The sequence below is a fragment of the Columba livia genome, chromosome 20 (assembly GCF_036013475.1).
Source record: "Columba livia isolate bColLiv1 breed racing homer chromosome 20, bColLiv1.pat.W.v2, whole genome shotgun sequence".
NCBI lineage: Eukaryota > Metazoa > Chordata > Aves > Columbiformes > Columbidae > Columba > Columba livia.
In genome coordinates this window covers 5,323,838-5,344,685 of record NC_088621.1, presented here as the reverse complement: position 1 = coordinate 5,344,685, position 20,848 = coordinate 5,323,838, and the positions used below count along the sequence as shown (strand labels likewise).

At 41.8% G+C, this 20,848-nt stretch overlaps 2 protein-coding genes across 17 annotated transcripts in view; both read left to right on the top strand.

Moving 5' to 3' along the window:
- The window catches only part of TPST1 (tyrosylprotein sulfotransferase 1), a 36,512-nt gene extending 27,465 nt beyond the window's left edge, over nucleotides 1–9,047 (top strand). For 11 of the 14 annotated variants that reach the window (XM_065037019.1, XM_065037018.1, XM_065037014.1 and 8 more), the window contains 4 exons: nucleotides 4,042–4,092; nucleotides 5,633–5,706; nucleotides 6,716–6,763; nucleotides 8,495–9,047. In XM_065037019.1, the coding sequence (XP_064893091.1) occupies nucleotides 4,042–4,092; nucleotides 5,633–5,677 (96 nt within the window). In that variant the 3' untranslated portion in view covers nucleotides 5,678–5,706; nucleotides 6,716–6,763; nucleotides 8,495–9,047. The remainder of the gene's footprint in view (nucleotides 1–4,041; nucleotides 4,093–5,632; nucleotides 5,707–6,715; nucleotides 6,764–8,494) is intronic. The other 3 variants (XM_065037021.1, XM_065037022.1, XM_065037020.1) reach the window with 2 other exon arrangements.
- Nucleotides 9,048–9,793: 746 nt separating this feature from the next.
- KCTD7 (potassium channel tetramerization domain containing 7) lies at nucleotides 9,794–20,425 on the top strand. 3 transcript variants are annotated; one of them, XM_065037027.1, is made up of 6 exons: nucleotides 9,794–9,949; nucleotides 11,823–11,943; nucleotides 13,568–13,760; nucleotides 14,529–14,698; nucleotides 16,340–16,518; nucleotides 17,915–20,425. In XM_065037027.1, the coding sequence occupies exons 3-6, from the start codon at nucleotides 13,617–13,619 to the stop codon at nucleotides 18,289–18,291; spliced, it is 870 nt and encodes a 289-aa protein (XP_064893099.1). In that variant the 5' UTR covers nucleotides 9,794–9,949; nucleotides 11,823–11,943; nucleotides 13,568–13,616; the 3' UTR covers nucleotides 18,292–20,425. The 3 variants fall into 3 exon arrangements, with proteins under 3 accessions (XP_064893099.1, XP_064893100.1, XP_064893098.1); XM_065037028.1 differs by lacking the exon at nucleotides 9,794–9,949 and adding an exon at nucleotides 9,970–10,155; XM_065037026.1 differs by lacking the exons at nucleotides 9,794–9,949; nucleotides 11,823–11,943 and adding an exon at nucleotides 13,052–13,462.
- The last annotated feature ends 423 nt before the right edge of the window (nucleotides 20,426–20,848 follow it).

Genomic DNA, 20,848 nt, shown 5'->3' with positions numbered 1-20,848 from the left:
AGTGCACAGAACTCTATAGAAAAAGCTATGGTTTTCATGATGACTGTTTAAATATGCGTGGGTTCTTCTAATCACATCCGAAAGCTGTTATCTCTCTCTGGTTTATGTTCTGTTGATGGTATTTTCTGCAGTAACATCTAGAGGAAAAAATAGAGTTCTACTAACTCCTGTTTCGTGCCTGTTTTAAATTGTGAGGAAATGTCTCCTGCTGTTAAAGAGTCGATATCCATGACAATCATGACCTCAAGGCTTTGTATTTGAGGCTTTAAAGACAGAAACAGTCTATGATAAAGGATGCAAGTGTATTTATAAACTAATGCGTGAGAATAATTACTCGTGCTGTCAAAGGTGGGTAATTGTGGAGCTGTGGTATAATGACGAGCTGCTCAAGGAGCTTAGAAAAAAAGGCGGTGCATCTCTAAAAAAAATATATATACAAAATTAGGTATGATCTGTCTTTTGGCAAACATTCATAGGCCTGTCTAGAATCTTGCTCTTCATGTTGTTTCTACTGGCTAAATATTTACATCTCACATGTCCCTTTTCTTGGCAGTTCCAACAGAGAGGTGAAGAATTGTGTAAGCCATGGGAGCTGCCTTAAGACTTGAGGAAAGGCTGAAAGAGCAAGATGGGGGCACCTCCATGTACTGTGCAGTGAAGGATTGTTTCTAGAAAGGGCCTCTATCTGCTTTTGCTGGTGTTCCTTTTTTTCTTTCTTTTTTTTATTCAGTTGAATATCAATAGCTTTATATTCTTCAACTCTGATGTTTTGATAATCTAGCAAGCGCAAGCACACTAACTTGCAGGTGAACTTATAGACAAAAAGACCCATTATCTCTCCGTACCAGAACTGGCCAGACATAATGTGACTTTCTAAACCAGGCTTGCAAGTGGGTGAGAAGGAGTGCTTTAATCTCCTGTGAAGATGAACGTCAGGTTATAGTTCTGAGTTACTTACGTTCTTAAGCTTTCTTTGAGTATTTATAAGGGTTTTCTTGGACAACTGGATGTGAAACTTGCTTACTGATTTCTTTTTGAGAATAATATGCATTTAGTTTGGTTATAAGAATGCATTTGTTTGTTGGTTTGTTTGTTTGTGTGGGGGGTTTTGGTGTTTTTTCTTTTTTAAATAGAACAGCCTGAATACTGCCAACACTGAACAACAAACTGACACAGGCTTCAGATTTTCACCCTCCCCCCCTTTGGAAATCCATTTGAACTTGCAAAAGAATTCCCGTAGAAATGGTAAATGCCATTTCTGCTCAATTTTACTGAATTCTTGCTTAGACTGGAAATTATTCCAATGTCCTGCCTCTACCTCTCTGCTGCCACTCTCTGAATAATGCGTTTTAGACTTAGAAATTGGTCAGAAAAGAATTTTGAATCTGAAACCTCTTAATTTCTTTGGCTGTACACGGAGTCATTGTTTATAGAATTTCTGGATTGCACTTGGTCCCCGGGTTTTGATTCAAAAGGGGCCACTTACTGTTTTTGGAACTACTTTAAACCAGTTTCTATGGAGTCTTAATCGTGACAAAACCAGCTTTCTAAATAATAGCAGTTCTGAATGAAAATTAGGCATGCATGTGTGTTAAACCTGATTTTCTTGGGCCTGTAATTGGTTAGATTTGCCTTTGTAAATTGTGGTGTGGAAATTGTGATATTTAATATTAGTATCTTATGTCCTTGAAACATTTTCTTATCTTTCCAAGCTATGACATTAGTGTCATTACTTTTCTTAATATTGCTGATGTGAGTAATCACAGAATCACAGAATGTCAGGGATTGGAAGGGCCCTGGAAAGCTCATCCAGTGCAATCCCCCCATGGAGCAGGAACACCCAGATGAGGTTACACAGGAAGGTGTCCAGGCGGGTTGGAATGTCTGCAGAGAAGGAGACTCCACAACCCCCCTGGGCAGCCTGGGCCAGTGTCTGTCACCCTCACTGAGAAGAAGCTTCTTCTCAAATTGAAGTGGAACCTCTTGTGTTCCAGTTTGAACCCATTACCCCTTGTCCTATCATTGGTTGTCACCCAGAAGAGCCTGGCTCCATCCTCCTGACACTCACCCTTTAGATATCTGTAAACATTAATGAGGTCACCCCTCAGTCTCCTCTTGTCCAGCTCCAGAGCCCCAGCTCCCTCAGCCTTTCCTCACACGGGAGATGCTCCACTCCCTTCAGCATCTTTGTTGCTCTCCACTATTAATGCCTGTTAGGAGTCAATATTGTTCTTTCAAATGGTATTACAATGGTAAGCTTTTCAGAGCAGACATATATAGATATATAATATAAAAATTAGATCAAGTCATAATTGCAGGAGAAGGAAAGAAGCAGGTCTCCAGAGAGGCAAACATAATTTTGGTCACTCTGGTTCTGAATCAGTTGCAAATGTACCATAATCATCAGTATTAACTGTTTTTAAGAATTCCCAGATAATGACTGCAGTGATTTGCACAAAAAGATGAAGCAGTTCATATGTTTCTTCCAACATCAGCAGTAGTTCAGTAAAAGATACTGTTTTTTCTTGTGAACCTTGCCTAGATCGTTCTGTAGTGTTTTTTGATATGATTAGATTGTTGATTTGTAACTTCCATTTCTGCTCTCTAGAACACAGCCCACATTTTAATGGCTTGGTTGAAAGCTTAAAATATGAAATACTCTCCCTCATTTATAAATATTTATAGTATCTCTGAGCTCCAGTAAGCCACACGCCAAATTTTTGACCAGTGTGGCTTTCATTAAGGTTTCCATGGGAATGACAGTACCCCCCCAGCTGAATAGAAATGAGCCGTGCCTGTCGTTTTGAATCAACCTTTCTATTTTATCTAAAATATGGAACATCGGAAGGAACAGAGTTCTGCCATCTGTGTGTATAATAATTCCTGCTCTCATGTTGGGACTCAGCAAATCCTCGTTGTTTGGAGATGTTTGGCCTGGCGATGGAGAGGGCTGAAAACTACCAGCACTTCTGTCCCTCCATGTGAGTCACACATTTAATGGGCTGAGGCCTCATCCAGATGGCAAATTCTGAGCTGACTCAGCTGCCGTCCCAGCCACTGCAGTGTATTGACAAACTAAATGAGTACAGCTTTATATTCTGGTCATCTATTCATAGGAAAGCGGAGAAAATGGGTATGATTAATAAGCATCCCTGAATGTTCTTCCTTTGATACAACAGCAAACCAGGGAGCGGAACTCTGAGTGAGGCTCTAGAGTAGCCCTGTTGCCATTCTATGGCGTTAGAGATTTTTCTAAGTAGGTTTGTGACTTTTGATTTTATATCATTACAGTTACACAAGACTACAAAGCACTCATGACATTAGGGTGTTCAGTCTTTTTGGTTCAGTAGAAATGACGGTAAAACTCTTCAAGTATACTTTTCTGGAAAAAAGAAAAAAAAAAAACAACAAACAACCACCGACCAACCAAAAACCACCACCACCAAAACACCACATGCACAAACCCAGAATGCTTATTTCTCCCCTTCGGAACTGTAAACTGTATTCCAGTTTAATCTCAGAAGGAAACAGCTCTTAGGAAGCATCCTCTACAGAGAAGGCAATATGTTGCCAATTTAATTCCTAATTAGTCAGATAGTGGAAACACTTGTTTGGTGGGGCTGTTGCTATGTCTGAGGATGTTTATTGCTTGCTCTTTCTCCAAACAGCGTTGTTTCAGAATTAATATTATGCTCTAAAAGATTGGAAATTGCAGTATTGACAAACTCGTGAACTCAGGCTGATAATGGGGCTACAGTTGTGAAATTTATAATCTTAAGAGCTGCTGACTAGAACTTTTTGACACTCCTGCTAGTAAGTGGAGCTCTTCTGTACTCTTATATGAAGCAATTAAATCTATATATCTATTAGTACAGAACAGACTGTTCCAGTTGGAAGGGACCTACAATGGTCATCTAGTCCAAATAGGAAAGGATTATCCCACTGAATTGGTTTTTTTTCCATCCCCTTAACAAGCTCTTTAGCATTTGATACAGTAGTGAATGCTGGCTTTGAGTCATATATTGTTTTCTGTTTCTCCAGGTCTATAAAGGTGAATTTCAGCTTCCTGACTTTCTTAAAGAAGTGCCACAGGTACAGTGTTGTATTAATTTTCTTTTTGTGGGTATAGCAGCAAGTTAGTACACTGCCAGTCTTTACAAACCACTTCTTCGTAAATTTGATTTTCTGTTTGATTATGTTTCCAACCGCATTCCTTTTCCTCACATAGACATGATGGGAAGGGTTTGGGCTGTAACCACAAGCCCGTTTACGGACGCAGTTCAGTTTGGAAGGTGGCATCTCCTGCTGCCGGGCAGCTCTTCTGTGTCTCCTGGAGGTACCAGAGCAGAGGGGATGGGCTTGTTCATGGACCTGCCTGTTGGGTGCTCCATTTTGGTAGCTCAAAGGGCTTCTGTGTGTGGGTGTTTTTCTTTTTTTCCTTTCTAATGTGTAGGGAAATTAACTCTCCCTCCCATAGCCTTGCAGATTTAAGATCTGCTAATCTAGGAGATCAGTTTTTGTAGGCTGCATAATTGATAGTAAATGTCTAAATGCCATCAAAAGTGCTCTCTACATTGTACTCTGGTAAAAAAATGGCAAGTGGCTCATCACTGTTACCGGCTTGGGGTGTGTTCAAGTAAAGCTAAGTAGAAAAATACTTGGTTGGGTTGTTTTTTGTGTTTTGTTTTGTTTCTTCAATTCCTCCTGCATATACAAGACTAGAGTGCTGCAGAATTGGGAGAGATGGCATTTTAGGGGCTTTCGGCCTTCAGAATTTTGTATCTATGCGACTACAAGAGCAAGAGGCATTCTTGTCTCCCAGCAGCCTCAATGGGAGCTGTAGGTTGCCAAGCCTTCGGAGTTACCCATTATTATTGTTGTCGTTGCTGCTGTTTTATGACTTTCAAAAAATGCCAGTCGTGGAGCTTCCTCAGCCTCCTGCAAGGCTTTATTCTTCTTTTCCAAGAGCTGGAGGCCACCACCATTCTTTGCTTATATTTTGTTCTGTTCAGCTGCTCATTCTTTTGGGTGGGAGGGGCTTGTCTCTTCGCTGACCAGTGTTCACTTCGACCACATGTGATCTTTTTGCAGGGTAATGCTGTTCAAGGGGCACAACTTTAGCGTAACTGTTTAAAAATAGGAGTAAGTAGGCAGAGCAGTGCATAGAAGTGGTAACTTGCAGCATAACCATACCCAAATATGCCAATACTTTAAGCAAAAGAGGGAAAGATTATATGCTTCTCTCCTGGTTTCTAAAAAGCCTGTAAAATGGCTACAAGTAGACAAGTGACTTACAATGCTTCCGTTACTTTGTATTTCTACTTGATTTCCTGTCTTTAATTATATGTACAGTACAAAAGTTTATTTAGAATGTAAGTAACCTATCAAAAGTAAAATAATTTGCAGTGTCTTTAGTTTGAAAAGAAGAAAAAAACCTACCGGGCACAAGCTTTCCTGACTTTGGATCCTCAGTATTAAGAAAAGACTCTTTGATAATGACTTTTGTTAGATATAGAGATTGAAGAATACCCGGCAGAATCTACCACATGCACACAAAGCACTTTGACATATTCTGTTGATTCAAATGACAACTTAATTGATTAAAAAGGAAAATTGGTTTCTTTTGTTCCAGCCAAAGAAGACAGTAGAAAGGAAGTCCCGTGGCAAGATAAAATGAACATGGATCAGTAAAGTCAAATAGCTGCGGTGTCTGTTTCATGTTTTCAGAATATAACTTTTTGCTGTGGACACCAAATCTTTCTGATAAATCTTTGTGTGATCTCTAGTGTGGGCTTTGCTCTTTTTACTGGATGTTTCGCCTGCTCTCACCTTTTGAACTGTTGGTGCTCGTGCTTTGCAAGTTGTGCTCAGCTAATAGAAAACCATTGAGAACCTGGCACCACGCAGCTCCGTGTGCTGTTGCTCACAGCATCGTTCACTCTTGACTGCTGGCCAAAATGTCTCTGCAGCTTAATGGCAAGACAACTATTTAAACGTGTGCTGCTTCAAAGTTATTGTCAGCAAATCATGCTGAGAAATTGCGCTGTAGTTATTTCTAATGCTTTCAAATGCAATTGTTATTTCAAGATGATCTACAACCTCACAGTTGCAGCATAAGCAAGCGTAGGGTGTGTCAGAACAGGAGATTAAGTATTGCTGATAAGGATTTCTGGAAAATGCAGGGAGATGAGCCACCTGTAAAATGTAGCACACCGTGATAGGCAGTGTGCTGGCAAAATAAATGATCCTTGATCTGTTAGTTAAATTATGCTCTTTGTATTTCCCAATTATCTTTTGATACAGCAAAAGAACTTGATCCACTACTACTGGTAAATGTCCTCTTTCAATCCATATAATACGGAGCTTTCAAAATAGGAATCTGCTAAATTTGAGAAGGTGGATTTGTAGTCAGCTGTGTATGATTACAGTATTTACCAAACTCTGAGCAGATTCCCCCAAAGCAAAGAAAGATCATCTAAAAAGCAAAAATAAGCTTTGTGAAATAGTAAGAGAATATTGTTTGAGCCATAAAAACTGATAGTGGAGATGAAATTGATGCTGATAGTGTTCTCCCTTAGTATTACATTGAAGATAAGATTAACATAATGTAACCAAACAGCTAGATGGTTTGGAGTGCAAACATTGGTGCGGATAATGAGATTTGTTTTCCTCTAATGTAAAATAGCTAATTTCTTTTTAATTATTTACTTAACAGACTGAACCTATGGAATAGAAGATACAATGGATATTTCTTGCACAGAAGGTAATAAAAGAGCATGCAGTCCTGCTCATTTGCTCTTCTTGATTTGCTAAGGTGATTTTTTTGTTTTAAACTTATGTAACTCCATGTAAGATTCTGGGTAAGAAAAATATGAAGACATGGATCTTGATTCAGAATCTGTAGAAATCCCATTGAGGTAAGTCCTAGTGGTGAGAGCCACAAAAGCGTAGTTTATGTGATTTAAGGATCACAGTCCAGCTCTATGTGGCTCGTCATAATTTGCAATATTGGACTGTCAGCACTATTTTAGAGCCTGAAATTGAAAGGAATAAGTAAAACTGCTGCTATTGTCCAGGCATTCTTCAGCAGAATTTCTTGTGTATTTTAGTACCTATGTGTCTTTTGGCACTGTGGCATACTCGCACAACAAATTCAGGTTCACATTTTAAGAGAACAGTGAAACTTTAAAGAAGACTCTTGAATGTCTTCCTATTTTAAGTCACTTGCCCTTTCTAGATAGAGGAATCAGCTAAAGATAATCTGATTTGCATCATTTGCTTTTAGGATGTCCCATAGCCAGTATTTTCAAGAAATTGCATTGTAGTTGTTGAATTAACAATAGCAAGATTGTGCAGGGAACTCAGTAAATTCCAGACTAGTAAACAAATGGATGGTGCAAGATTTACTGTATTAATCCAGGATTTTTACTTGTCAGCTGTGTTATCAAATGTTCTAGCTTGGCATATCAGGAATAAGAGGGTCATTAGGGGCAGTCAACATGGCTTCACCAAGGGGAAGTTGTGCTTGACCAACCTCATTGACTTTTATGAGGACATAACAAGATGCATGGATGATGGCAGAGCGGTGGACGTGATCTACCTTGACTTGAGTAAGGCATCTGACACAGTCTCCCACAGCATCCTCACAGCTAAACTGAGGAGTGCAGTCTGGATGAGCGGGTAGTGAGGTGGACTGCGAACTGGCTGAAGGGAAGAAGCCAGAGAGTCGTGGTCAATGGGACGGAGTCCACTTGGAGGCCTGTATTTCGTGCAGTGCCTCAGGGGTCAGTGCTGGGGCCTGTATTATTCAATATATTCATCAATGATTTGGATAAGGGAATAGAGTGACTGTCAGCAAGTTTGCTGATGACACCAAGCTGGGAGGAGTGGCTGACACGCCAGAGGCTGTGCTGCCATCAGAGACCTGGACAGGCTGGAGAGTTGGGCAGGGAAAAATGTAATGAAATATAACAAGGGCAAGTGTAGAGTCTTGTATCTGGGCAGGAACAACCCCAGGTTCCAGTGTAAGTTGGGGAATGACCTATTAGAGAGCAGCGTAGGGGAAAGGGACCTGGGGGTCCTGGGGACAGCAGGGTGACCATGAGCCAGCACTGGGCCCTTGTGGCCAGGAAGGCCAATGGTACCTGGGGTGGGTTAGAAGGGGGTGGTCAGTAGGTCAGAGAGGTTCTCCTGCCCCTCTGCTCTGCCCTGGTGAGACCACATCTGGAATATTGTGTCCAGCTGTGGCCCCTCAGTTCCAGCAGGACAGGGAACTGCTGGAGAGAGTCCAGCGCAGGGCAACAACGATGCTGAAGGGAGTGGAGCATCTCCCGTGTGAGGAAAGGCTGAGGGAGCTGGGGCTCTGGAGCTGGACAAGAGGAGACTGAGGGGTGACTCATTAATGTTTACAGATATCTAAAGGGTGAGTGTCACGAGGATGGAGCCAGAACATTACCTTGAAAGTGCAAACATAACTTTATTTTTTTTTCTTTAGAAAACAAGACTGCTGCCTTTTCCACGGAAATGATCTTACAAGGACTGTCCCACCGAGACCAGTGAGGGGTGCTGCTCATGGCCTGAATTTCCTCCCTCGTTTCTTTCGTACTGTTTTTGTTCAAAATTTTGTTGTTGTGAGCGCATGTAGACCTGTTTGTTTAAGAAAAAAACCACAAAACAACAAAACCAAAACACAAGCACCGTTGTTAATGTCGAACTGTACTACACTCGCACAACTCTTTTTTTTTTATGGTTTTAAAAAATGCAAAGCAATGCCTGTCTCAGAAACTGCTCTTCTGTCTTAATTACAAAACTCCATCTCCAAAGAGTTTGTTTTTCTTTTCCTGTAGCAGTTTGGTTTTAAGTGTATGAAGCTTTCAAAAGAGTGCTCTGTGTTTGTCCTAAAAGATTTTTGGTGGAACAGTTGTTTTATTCACATGTGGAAATTGTTAAATATCTTTTATTTAAAAAAAAGTTGATAATGTACATGTACAATTACAATTCAATGATCTTTTGTATTTTATTTTTCAAAATAAATGCTTTAAATGTGATTTTTTTTTTTTTAATTGAAGTCTTTTCCTCAGAGTTAGGATGTCAATAATTCAAGATATTGATGTATTACTCAGATGGAAGGGGTGATCTAATGTCTGGGTTTTGTATCTCTTTTTAAGGTTTGCAATTGAATGCAACTTTTTTCTTTCAATGGCTATGTGATGGGGAAAAAAAGAGGTAAATTAGAGCATCCTACTGAGAGTTACAGAAGAGTAGCATGAGCTTGATTTATGGCAGGATAAAGGTAATTTTTAGCCTATTTAATTTGTTCCTTAAAAGCAATTGTGTTCAGACAGTTGCTGGAGTGAATCCACTTCCTAAAACCCTGACATCAAATTTGTGTCCTAAAGCTCAAGGAAGAGGTCTTTTGGGATGTTTTTCCACAAGTTCTCCCTCTTAAGATTTGCCATAGTTTTGCTTTTTCCCTGTTTCTTTTGTTGCTGCAGTTTGAGATAATTAAAATATATTTGTAAACCCACCAGGGAATGAGGAACTTAAACGTGCCTTCGGTACCCAAGTTGATTTTCCATTTCGGTGCAGATTTACAGAACTGTTGTTGGAAAAGTAATCCCGGAGCGTCCCCTAGTGCGGCCCCCGGGCACTGCTGCTCCTCCCCGGGCACGGACACAAGCGGCTCAGCGGTCCCGCCTCCTGCTGCCGGCACAAGCGTTTCACTAACGGAGCGGCCGTTAATTGAGGAGTTACGGGGCGTTTCCCCTCCGAAATTAGTTAAAAAACGTGTGTGAACGGAGGGGGGAGCTCCCACCGCTGCCGCGTCCCGTGCGGGGACACACCCGGTCCCGGTTCCCGCCTCGGCGGCCCCGCCCGCGCGGGACCCGGATGGGCCCTACGTGACGCGGCGGGCGCTCTCGCTCCCGCCTTCCCGGAGGCGCCGCCGCAGGTGAGAGCGGGCGGGGAGAGGCGGCGCCGCCCCCTTGCCGGCCGTTCGCTCTCCCTCCTCCGGCAGATGTGGCGGCGGGCGGGCGGCGCGGCGCCGGGCTGGGCGCGGGAGACGCGGCGGCGGTGGTTCCCCCGCGGCCCGGCAGGGGGCATGAGCGCGGCCCGGGGCACAGCGGCCCCGTTAACCGGCCACCGGCGGCCTGTCAGGTGAGGGGCGGGAAAGCAGCCCGGGGAACGGGAGATGTCGGTGAAGCGCTGGGGAGCGGCAGCTTCCAGCAGGCGCTGAGGGAAGCGGGAGCCGCTGCCCTGCCCGGGGCCGCTGCCGGAGCGCCGGGTACGGGAGCACCTGGGCCTCTCACCACAGAGTCAATCCCGCACCTGCAGGCACTTTGTGGTGAATGTTTAGGCTGCTTAGAAGGACCTAACAAGGCGCTAAGCACCCGTTAATATTTAATTGCCTAATTAATATTTAATTTGCTGGACACCTGGCGTGCCCATAGGTCTGGCTCAGTTCCCAAGCTCGCTCAGGACTGTCCATGAACGGGTCGGTGTCTCCACAGCTCAGTGGTGAAACTGGAAAGCTGCTTCTAGCTGCTGAAAGCTTTTCCATGCTGTGAGGTTCTGTGGCACAGGGCAGGTCTCCTGGCCTTTATCCACCTGTCATTTGTGGGTATTTTTTCCTGCTGTCCTGTGATTACCTGGGACGGTCACTGTGATGGTGAGGGCTCCCCTCACGCCCTCCCACGTCTTTGCTCGATGATGCACAAGTCAAGTTACAATATCGCTTCATCATACCTGTGTTGTCTTTTGTTAATGAGTAGAGATGTTGAGTATGCCCAGAGTTTTCCACTCGTGTATAATATAGTTCACTGTACTTCAGGGATCCCTTCCTTCTTTCAGGGTGTTTTTTTTCCCCATTCTGACACGGATTTTTTAGGATTAGCTGGATGTCATGTCTTTTCCTGCTTTGTTCATGTGAACCTTTGATCATCTGAGTCTCTTGAATGCTACAGAGAAACTGTGAGTCACGTCTCATTCTGCGTCCTCACAGGGACCCAGTTTCTCTTGACAAAGGGAGAGTCTGTCCAGCAATCTGGTTGGTATCTCCCAAAAACAAGCACGTTCCAATGAGTTGGGTTTGAATAGCAGTTTGTGTAGGGCTTCTTTGGTGGATTCATTCAGTACATTGATGATAAAGACTTTGTGTAATTGTTATGTCACTTTTTTAATAGGTATGTAACTTTTCCCACACCACTGTAACCTCAGAATGTATTTAAGATAAAGTGTTTTTTAAACTGATGTGGAAAAGTTGAGGGAACAGCAGAGCCCTGAAAAGCTTTTCTGAATCATAGCATCAAGTAAAACTCGATGCAGCTCTGTACCTAGGGAATGAAGCAAAACTTGCAGGTTCAGTTCATTTAATAAGCTCTCTTTGGTGTGTATATGTGAGACAGCATCTGAGCTGTTGATAACAAAGCTCCAGGAAGTAATCTCTGCAGCTTAAATGTCAGGTAGCTTGTAAACTGGAAGGAGGTATTTCTGGTAGTGTTGGATGGTGCTGACATTTGGTTCAATTACATATTTGATTTGGAAATCATTTTGCTTATTGGTGATGTTTTCTCATTAATCATCTGCTGATCTGTCCCTAGACATATATGAAAATTAAATGGATGCATTTACTTACCTTAAATAAACAAACCATGTAACTTTAATAATGGTTAATAATTATTGTGCATGCTTTGAGTGGCAAGAAGAGGATATTCAAATGGACGCATATTCCTCATGAAATGAAAAGAACTGAAATGCAGAGAACCAAAATACAGAAGACTGGATGTCAGAAACTAGCCGGTGACTGGCTTATGTTTTTCTTTTAGGAAGACTCTCTGTTCCAGTCGGCGTTCTGCTGTTTCACTGCTCCGTGTCTGGGGATGAACAGGAAGTGAAGCAAACCCAGAGAGGAACTTCTGGTACCTTTTAATGAACGTCAAAAAACAGGTTAAACTTGGCAATGATCAATCTCTTCATTTTACAGCCACTAATGTTATTCTTGGAATCTCGGACTAATTATGGGTTGAGTTCTTGTATGCTGAACCTCACAATTTAGAAGATTGCCTTGTGTGAACGTTCCAATAGAAAAGAAGGTTGTTATTCATGAGCGTAACATGTCCTCTCTCATGTTTTTCCTAAACCCTGGTGTCATGTTGAAGGAGGATAATGAACGAGGAAGAATAACTCCTTTTTCTCAAACCTCTGCTTCTGTTGGGGAAAAGGGCCTTTTTGGGACAGTGTCAAATGGATGAGAGTATCCAAAGCACATTCTGTGCTCCATGATTCTGATTTTGGTGAAAGAAGGTGATGTGTGTTCCTACAAAACAGGGAGGTTTTCGTGTGACCAGCTCTCTGAAGAGTCTGTTTTGACCAGGAGCATCCAGGCTTGCTCTGGCTTCTTTTTGAACTTGCAGCTTTTCCTTTAAGAGCTGAGCTCTGTAGACAGCCCTACAATGTGCATAATGACTGCATTAGCAGAATTAGGAATGCAGAATAATTAATCATGGCTGTCACAATTTTATGTCACATATTTAGTCAATAAATAAATATACCAGATATGCTTGTACAAATATTCCTCCTCTTTTTACGTTTTCTAGTGATTTGAGAGAAGGAGCTTGCAGGGTTAGAGAGCTACATAAATCCTCTAGTAATATATTTGTTAGGATGTTGTGATGGCACTGGAGACACCACAGCAATCCTGTAAGCAGAGGTATTTTTTACATAATGCAGTGAAAGAGAACAGCAGGGTTTCTAGTCTTTCCTACTCTGCCCTTTCAATTATTATTTTTATGAAGCAGCTTATTGTTAGTCCCTCCCATCCTCTGGTTGAAGATGGATTGTGAAAGCATCGCAGCTGGGGTTGCTATGCATTTTTTTTCCATGCAGGAAAGGAAACTGATAATTAGCAAATGCACAATATAGTATGTGGAGTTAATATCAGATGTGTGTGTCTGTGTGCAGCACAGCGTGATGCAGCGGGCAGGAAAGCGCCTGTGTTCTCTGTCTGAGTAGAAGGCTCAGTTTTCACAGGAAACGCTACAGCTGGGCAGGGAGCCTGTACCCGCCTGTCGTTGTCCTCAGCGGGCTCCGATCCGCTTTGGCAGCTGGCGGCCATCGCCTGGGAGCAGCAGTTCAGGTGTTGCCCAGCACACAGGCCCAATGAGAGCTTTTCGGGCCGCGTTTCTGCAGACGGCCTATGGCGATGGCCGCGATGGAACGGCGGCCACCCAAATTCACCCAACAAATGACATTTTGCTGCAAAAGCGTGGCGGAGCCAATCACGCACCGCAGCGTGCAGCCAATGGACACCGCTCTCTTACCCAGCCACTGGCAGGGGCTCGGGGACTGGAGGACATGGTACAGCTCTGCAAACTGCATTCCTGCAGAGACAGCCCTCTGCGAGTTAATTTTTCAGCACAACAGTCACCCGCGCTGTGATTCATTTCCCAGGAATAACAATGCCATTGTAAATGCTCGGTGTGAAGCCGGGGAGGGCCGCGCCGTGCCTGCCGTGTGATCTGCAGCCGGTGGGGACAGCGCCTGAGTAATTTGGGTCTTGTTTCCCATTTAGCATTGCCACGGCTGCCGACCCAGCAGACCTGCTGACGAGAGCCAGAGGGATGGTGGTAGTTACGGGGCAGAACAAAGTGAGCGGAGACCCGGATGATGCCATGTCGAGCTCAGATGCAGAGGATGATTTCCAAGAGCCGGCCACTCCTACTGCAACCCAGGCAGGACAAGCGCTACCTCTGCTGCCGCAGCAGGTAAGAGCTCTCTGGGACTGCTCGTCTGATAAGGTCTGCTCAGGCGCTGAAGGATTCAGGATTTCTTTATTGGAGTATTTACGATTATCCAGTTCAGTTTCTATTAGTAGCTAAATGGTCGAATAAAACTAAGTCTCTTGAATTTTACTTCAGTTGCTTGGCAGCGTTACTCAGAATTTCCATCCATGTTTGGACTTGATAAATACAAATAAGTGTTTATTCTGGTACCAAGGCATCATTAAGGTGTCATACTAAGATTTTAGGCCTGCTATAAACATAACGTAAATACAGAATCACTGTTTATTTCAGTGTATAGTATAGTATAGGAGCCAGTAGAGTAACACCTGAGTGCGAGTCCCAGGGCTGGCCTGAGATTTCCTACCTTTTGTTTTGTGTGTGTGGAAGGAGGGGCCAGGGTTGGTTTGTTTGGTTTGGTTTGGTTTATTTTCCCAAAAGAGCCAAGAGGAGGCTTCGGGCTTTTAATGAATATCTGGTATTAAAGCCGAGTGGTTACTGCTGTTTCAGATTTCCAACTAAAATGAAAACATTCACTGATTACACCCAGACGCCTGCCAAAGTGTTCAAGTTGTTAACCCTTGAACCTCGCTGTTTGGTGATGACAGGCCAGGAGAGAAGCGCTTGTCAGAGCAATTCATGTCCCAGCAGCACAGTCTGTACGCTGTTCTTCTGGAAGTTGTAACCCTTTTGGCCTGAACGTGTCTGCAGAAGAGCGGGGGCTCCTTTCTGATGATGTGATTGCTTTTGCAGTTTCCAGAAGTTGTTCCACTAAATGTGGGCGGCATGTATTTTACAACAAGACTGTCAACACTGAGACGTTATGAGGACACAATGTTGGCGGCTATGTTCAGTGGAAGACACTATATTCCAACAGATGCTGAAGGCAGATACTTTATCGACAGAGATGGAACCTACTTTGGGTATGTACGGTGTTCCCAGCAGTATACATTAAAAGTTTTACTGAAGTAAATTATTTTTAATGAAAAATATGTTTTAACATTGTTTTTTCTTCTAGTTAAATCGTATTTTTGTAGTAGGTAAATGTGACTGACTGGCATCCGCACCTTCAAAACTTCTCAAGAGAAGAGTATATTGCAATTAAAAAACTATATTAGTTTTATTCTTAAGGACTTGAGTTTTACAATGGGAGAAGGAAAACAGGTAGTGTTTTTAATTTGTGCATAGATCATCTCCTTTTAAGGTGTTTTGACGTTTTAAAAAGGATTGTATTTGGCATTGCTTTTCCTAGGAAGCTCTTTTATACAACACTTTTTTTTAACTGATACTGCAGTATTTGTGATAAAGAGAGAACGGAAGGAATGCCTCTCAGTTTTTTAAACAGTGGAAAGTATGATGTTTTCAGTGTTTAAACAGGATATAATGTAATTGGTAAAAAAGCACAAGCCTCAAAGGATTTTTTAAAAATTATTTTTGCTGTTAGTGCCATATTCCTTTACCTTCAGGATTCCTTCTTATGCTTTTGTTTTACTTTTAATTAAACTAACCATGATTCCAGTCATATGCTGTTTGAATTGGTGTGGGATGCCTAGAAAACATAAGCAGTGCTCATGAGTTGCTGTTCATGCGTTAAGGTCTCTGCCCAAGGCACACTTTGCAATTTAACTTGGATGTCTTGTTTCTCCTTTGTAGACATTTCCTTAATATCCTCAACAGAGAAGGATTCAGTTATTTTCAAAGCACATTTGGGTAGTACTATAACCTGGCACAGATAGAGATTAAGCCACTATTTTTATTGGAAAATAATTGTTTCTTTCCATTTGGCAATTTGGAAGCACCTGCTACTTAGTTGGGAAATCAATTCATTTGTGATGTTATCAATCTGAATTCAATATACAGCTGGAACAGAGCGCCAAGTGTAGCACTTGCTGTATTTGTTGACATTTTAATGAAGATTTCAGTAATGCTTGCTTTAGTTGATATGGTCAATAATAGTTTTGTTGGTTAATGCTTATAAAGTGATTTCTTTCCCTGTTAGAAATCTTGTCGCTTAACAGCGTTTGTGAATTGCGAGGGAATGTTCTTTCTTCTTGTAATATATACCACAAGTGCATATGGCCCTGATCCGATGAAGAGAACCCCTCCTTTGCAAATGCACTATCCATTCGGCTGGAATCCTGCTTCTGTGTGGGCTAAAATATCCACGTGTATGATTCTCCAGGAAGCTGGAAAAGATTATTTTGTCACAGACCTAAATTTGAAATAGAGTGACGACAATCTCTTTCCCATTAAATACTGTCCACGCCTCTATTTTAAATGATAACTCCACCTTGAAGTTTTTGTTTAAAATATGACAGCATTTTCTGAAATGGCTTTTGACATTAACAGTGTAAAAATGTGAAATGATGACTTGGAAACTTGAATATGGCAAATGCTTTTAAAAACATATGTTGGAAATATGACTCACACTTACTTCAGTTACTGTCTAAGCATAAGGATTTCTATCTCAATAGAATGGACAAATGTCCGGTGTTTACTCTCCAACCTGCAACAGTTTTGGCAGAAACTTGTTACTTAACAATATTTTTGCCTTATTTTTTTAGAGACATACTTAACTTTCTACGATCTGGTGACCTGCCGCCGAGGGAGAGAGTGAGGTCAGTTTACAAGGAAGCACAGTATTATTCCATAGGACCCTTGCTAGACAATCTAGAGGACATCCAGCCTCTGAAAGGAGAGAAAGTCAGACAAGCTTTCCTGGGTCTGATGCCGTATTACAAAGGTAAATGAACAAAGAACTATTGACTCTTTCTTCCAGAGCGATTCAAGTCATATACACAGCGCTTTCTGGTCTCCTTTCAGCTTTCAGAATAACTCCATTGTATTTTAGAAGTTTATGGGTCTTTCATGGCCTTTAGATCTTTGAGGTCTCCACGTCAGTTTTGTTCCTGCTATATCCAAGAATGTGGATTTTTATGCTGTCTTAAAAGGGAGCAAGATCTAGGCCATAACATGCACGGCTTATTATTAAATGAGAATGTTTCTCTGCTTCTGTGTTTGTTCCATTAGAACCTGCAACTGAATAGATTTGGGCATGTAGTAAGGACACCAAGTTCAAGTGGAAGAGGAGAGTTTATAGATCATGGAAGGAGGGTCTGGCCACTTGGGGAGAATATAAGGCTGATGTCAGAGGGTGTAGGGAGGCAACTAGGAAAGCTAAGGCCTCCTTAGAATTAAACCTGGCGAGAGGGGTCAAGGACAACAGGAAGAGCTTTTTGCAATACGTGGCAGATAAAACTAACAGCAGAGGCAATGTAGGCCCACTGATGACCTGGGGGTCCTGGTGGACAGCAGGATGACCATGAGCCAGCACTGGGCCCTTGTGGCCAGGAAGGCCAATGGTACCTGGGGTGGGTTAGAAGGGGGTGGTCAGTAGGTCAGAGAGGTTCTCCTGCCCCTCTACTCCGCCCTGGTGAGACCACATCTGAAATATTGTGTCCAGTTGTGGCCCCTCAGTTCCAGAAGAGCAGGGAACTGCTGGAGAGAGTCCAGCGCAGGGCAACAAAGATGCTGAAGGGAGTGGAGCATCTCCCGTGTGAGGAAAGGCTGAGGGAGCTGGGGCTCTGGAGCTGGAGAAGAGAAGACTGAGAGGTGACCTCATTAATGTTTACAGATCTAAAGGGTGAGTGTCAGGAGGATGGAGCCAGGCTCTTCTCGGTGACAACCAATGATAGGACAAGGGGTAATGGGTTCAAACTGGAACACAAAAGGTTCCACTTAAATTTGAGAAGAAACTTCTTCTCAGTGAGGGTGACAGAGCCTGGCCCAGGCTGCCCAGGGGGTTGTGGAGTCTCCTACTCTGGAGAAATTCAAACCCGCCTGGACACCTTCCTGTGTAACCTCATCTGGGTGTTCCTGCTCTGGCGGGGGAATTGGACTGGATGAGCTTTCTAGGTCCCTTCCAATCCCTGACATTCTGTGATTCTGTGAAGTTAACAAGAGAACTGAGATTGATTTAATTACTCTATATCTAGCTCCATGGAACTTCCTGTTGCTGCTAATATTACGTTAAGAATAACTTGTTAAACACTGAAGCAATATGTTTCACATAAAATAATTGCATTTGTTTTCTTCTACTAGGTGCTTCATTGTTATTTTCAACTTTTCTCATTTTTTAGATCATTTGGAACGGATAATCGAGATAGCAAAGCTTAGAGCCATGCAAAGAAAAGCAAGATTTGCGAAACTGAAGGTGTGTGTCTTCAAAGAAGAGATGCCCATCACTCCCTACGAATGCCCACATTTCAACTCTTTGCGTTTCGAAAGGAGTGAAAGTGAGACAAAGCTGTTTGAACACCATTGCGAAGTAGATGTATCTTTTGGCCCCTGGGAGGCTGTAGCTGATGTGTACGATCTCTTGCACTGTATCGTGACAGACCTGTCTGACAGAGGGATAACTGTGGATCACCAGTGTATCGGGGTGTGCGATAAACACCTGATAAACCACTATTACTGCAAGCGTCCTATCTATGAATTCAAAATTACTTGGTGGTGAGTTATTCTGTCGACAACGGTGCAGGGAGTAAAAGGACTTCTAGACGACAATTGCTTTTAATATTTTTGCAACGTGTCTCTGGAAATGCATTGCTGCTAACGTATATCGGAATCAGTCTGCTGGAATGCTGGCTAACGCTTAGCTGCTCAGCGAAGGAGAACCTGTTCCAGAGGCTGGAAAACCTCCGAAATCTTGAAAAACCAGCCTGAAACAAGACTGTTGGCTCAGGTACCTTAATGAGGCACAAAACAAAACCACCTCATGGAAACGATAGAGAGGAGCGTGTAACATCTTTTAGAAGGTGCCACCTACCATGTGGCTTTAGTATCACAGTCTGCAAAATGGATATTGCAGATCTCACCTGCATTATTATAAAGCCGGAGTGCTAATAATGCTGACATAACGTGGTTGAATTCTACCCACTTAGAAATGTTTTAGTCGCTACTTAAACTTTCCACTTTATAAAATTGAGTAACACCCAGCACAGAGATTCTGGAAATGTAATTTTCATGTAATGGACCATTTGAAACAAAAAATAGAGGAGTATGCCCTATATATTATTAATTGTTATCACGATTAAGCTGTATTTCTTTTTAAATTAAGAATTTGCATTGTGAATTATTATATTTCAATTATTTCCATTGTTATAAAAAGAAATAGCAGATTTGGAATATATTCCTAAATGCTTTTAGGAATAATAACTGTTCATGGAAGACTTGTGCCTGTTTTTAGCCTTAGACATTCTAAATGTTTACAGTATCTAAAAAAAAGAAGCTCTATAGAATCAGGTCATTTGCAAAGGCTTTTGGTAAATGAGAAAACACTATATGTATGTTCCTATTAGCAGAAGCAAGAGGAATATTTAATGTATATTATTTCATTACTGAGTCTTTTTACATTCCGTGCCGTTAAACTTTGTTCTAGATTTAGAGCTGAATGATGATACTAGACAAGCACTTCCTTCACCTCACCTTCTTCAGTCAATAAATCTCATTTTTAACATCCCTGTTGACCCTTCTTGGTGCAAAACCAGGAAAAAAAAGAGTCAACCTTCATATTCAAATATTTCTCAAATTACCAGCCAGTATATCTGAGTGGTAAATTGATTTCTACAATAAGACAGCCCTTGCAGAATCATATTCTTTTCCGAAGTTAGTTGTTGCACTTCTGACATTAGTAACCGCATCCCGAAGTTGAATTCCTGTACATCCAAAACTGAAAGGTAGATGTAAATATCAGGGAATCTTAAACCACAGTTTCTACGAAAATTATCTAAGGTGGCTACTTTTACACTTAAGACCCTTAAGTTCAGGTTGTCAGCATCAGTTTATTTAGAGACTACAATGAGAAATGCCATTTTACTGGATTATTCAGGGTTTTTTTTTGCCACTTCCCATATATGTATTTACATGAGACAACTCTGGTTTGTATTTCAGCACTACTTATAGAAATGGAACACAGTCTGATTTAACCGTACATTTTTTGGTTTGTCTTTGAGAGTTTTGCCGCTGTTACTCTAGAGAAGCTGATGACAGAATTCCTGTTTTGATCATGTTTGGTATTTTTTACTATGCACATACTGATATTTTACAACTATTTCCTGTTTAATGTTTAAATAAGAAAGACTACCTAGCCGAATAGATGAAAATCAAAATATTGGTCTGTATCAGTTGAATCTTAATCAAAACTTTCATCCTTGCGATTCTCGAGGAGAGAGCAAACATAAAGTGCAATATTGACAAAGCAAATGTGGATTTGAGCCAGCAAATTTGATTAAACACATGCATTCTGTGTTGTGATTTGTGCAAGTTGACAATATTGTTATTTTATTGACTACACTTGTTCTAAGCAGTCTTTGTTTACAATGATTTAGATGATGTTGCCTAATGTGTGTTCATTTTTTGACAGAAACAGAAGAGTTGTGCAGGCGGATGTCAGGGGAGTATAATCTAATAACTGGTTTATATAACGTTATTGATTTATCTTTTCTTGGTGTGTAGCGTAATTTTTGAAATTCTGCGTTTGCAACAAAAATGTGAGTAGCTAATTTACTAAATCCATGTTTAAGATGATTAATGTTTTTGTATATCATGAATGCTTTATAATTGTCTAATTAAACTAAATGCCTATGCAATACTGCTTTTTTTTTTCTTTACTTATATATTTTCTCTATATCTAGCTAGGCCGGAGGTTTGCTAGGATGTACTTACCTGTGTCTGTGGGATTCTCCTGCTTAGCTTTCTTGCCCCTTTCTCACCTATACAGCTACTTTCCTGTCCCAACACTCCCAAATATTCTGTGTTTGCCACCTGACACTATAGACAAATTGGCCATGTACTCAAGGGCTCAGTACAATATTGCTATGAATGTCATCTTTGCAGATCATTAAAAGGACAATGCACGTCAGTCCATTTAGCTCATTGCATTTGAAGGAAGGACATATATTACACTGAAAATTATGGGAATCTGGCTGACCTGCTCTGCAGCCACTATAGTCCCTCTCCTCATTTCCCCTGTGATGCGAGTTCCCTTTGCAAATGGAAATTAAGACACCGGG

Coding starts and splice junctions, on each gene's coding strand:
- KCTD7 (XM_065037026.1), top strand. Junction 13,761..14,528: donor TACCTCTGCTGCCGCAGCAG/GTAAGAGCTCTC, acceptor TTGCTTTTGCAG/TTTCCAGAAGTTGTTCCACT. Junction 14,699..16,339: donor AGAGATGGAACCTACTTTGG/GTATGTACGGTG, acceptor TTATTTTTTTAG/AGACATACTTAACTTTCTAC.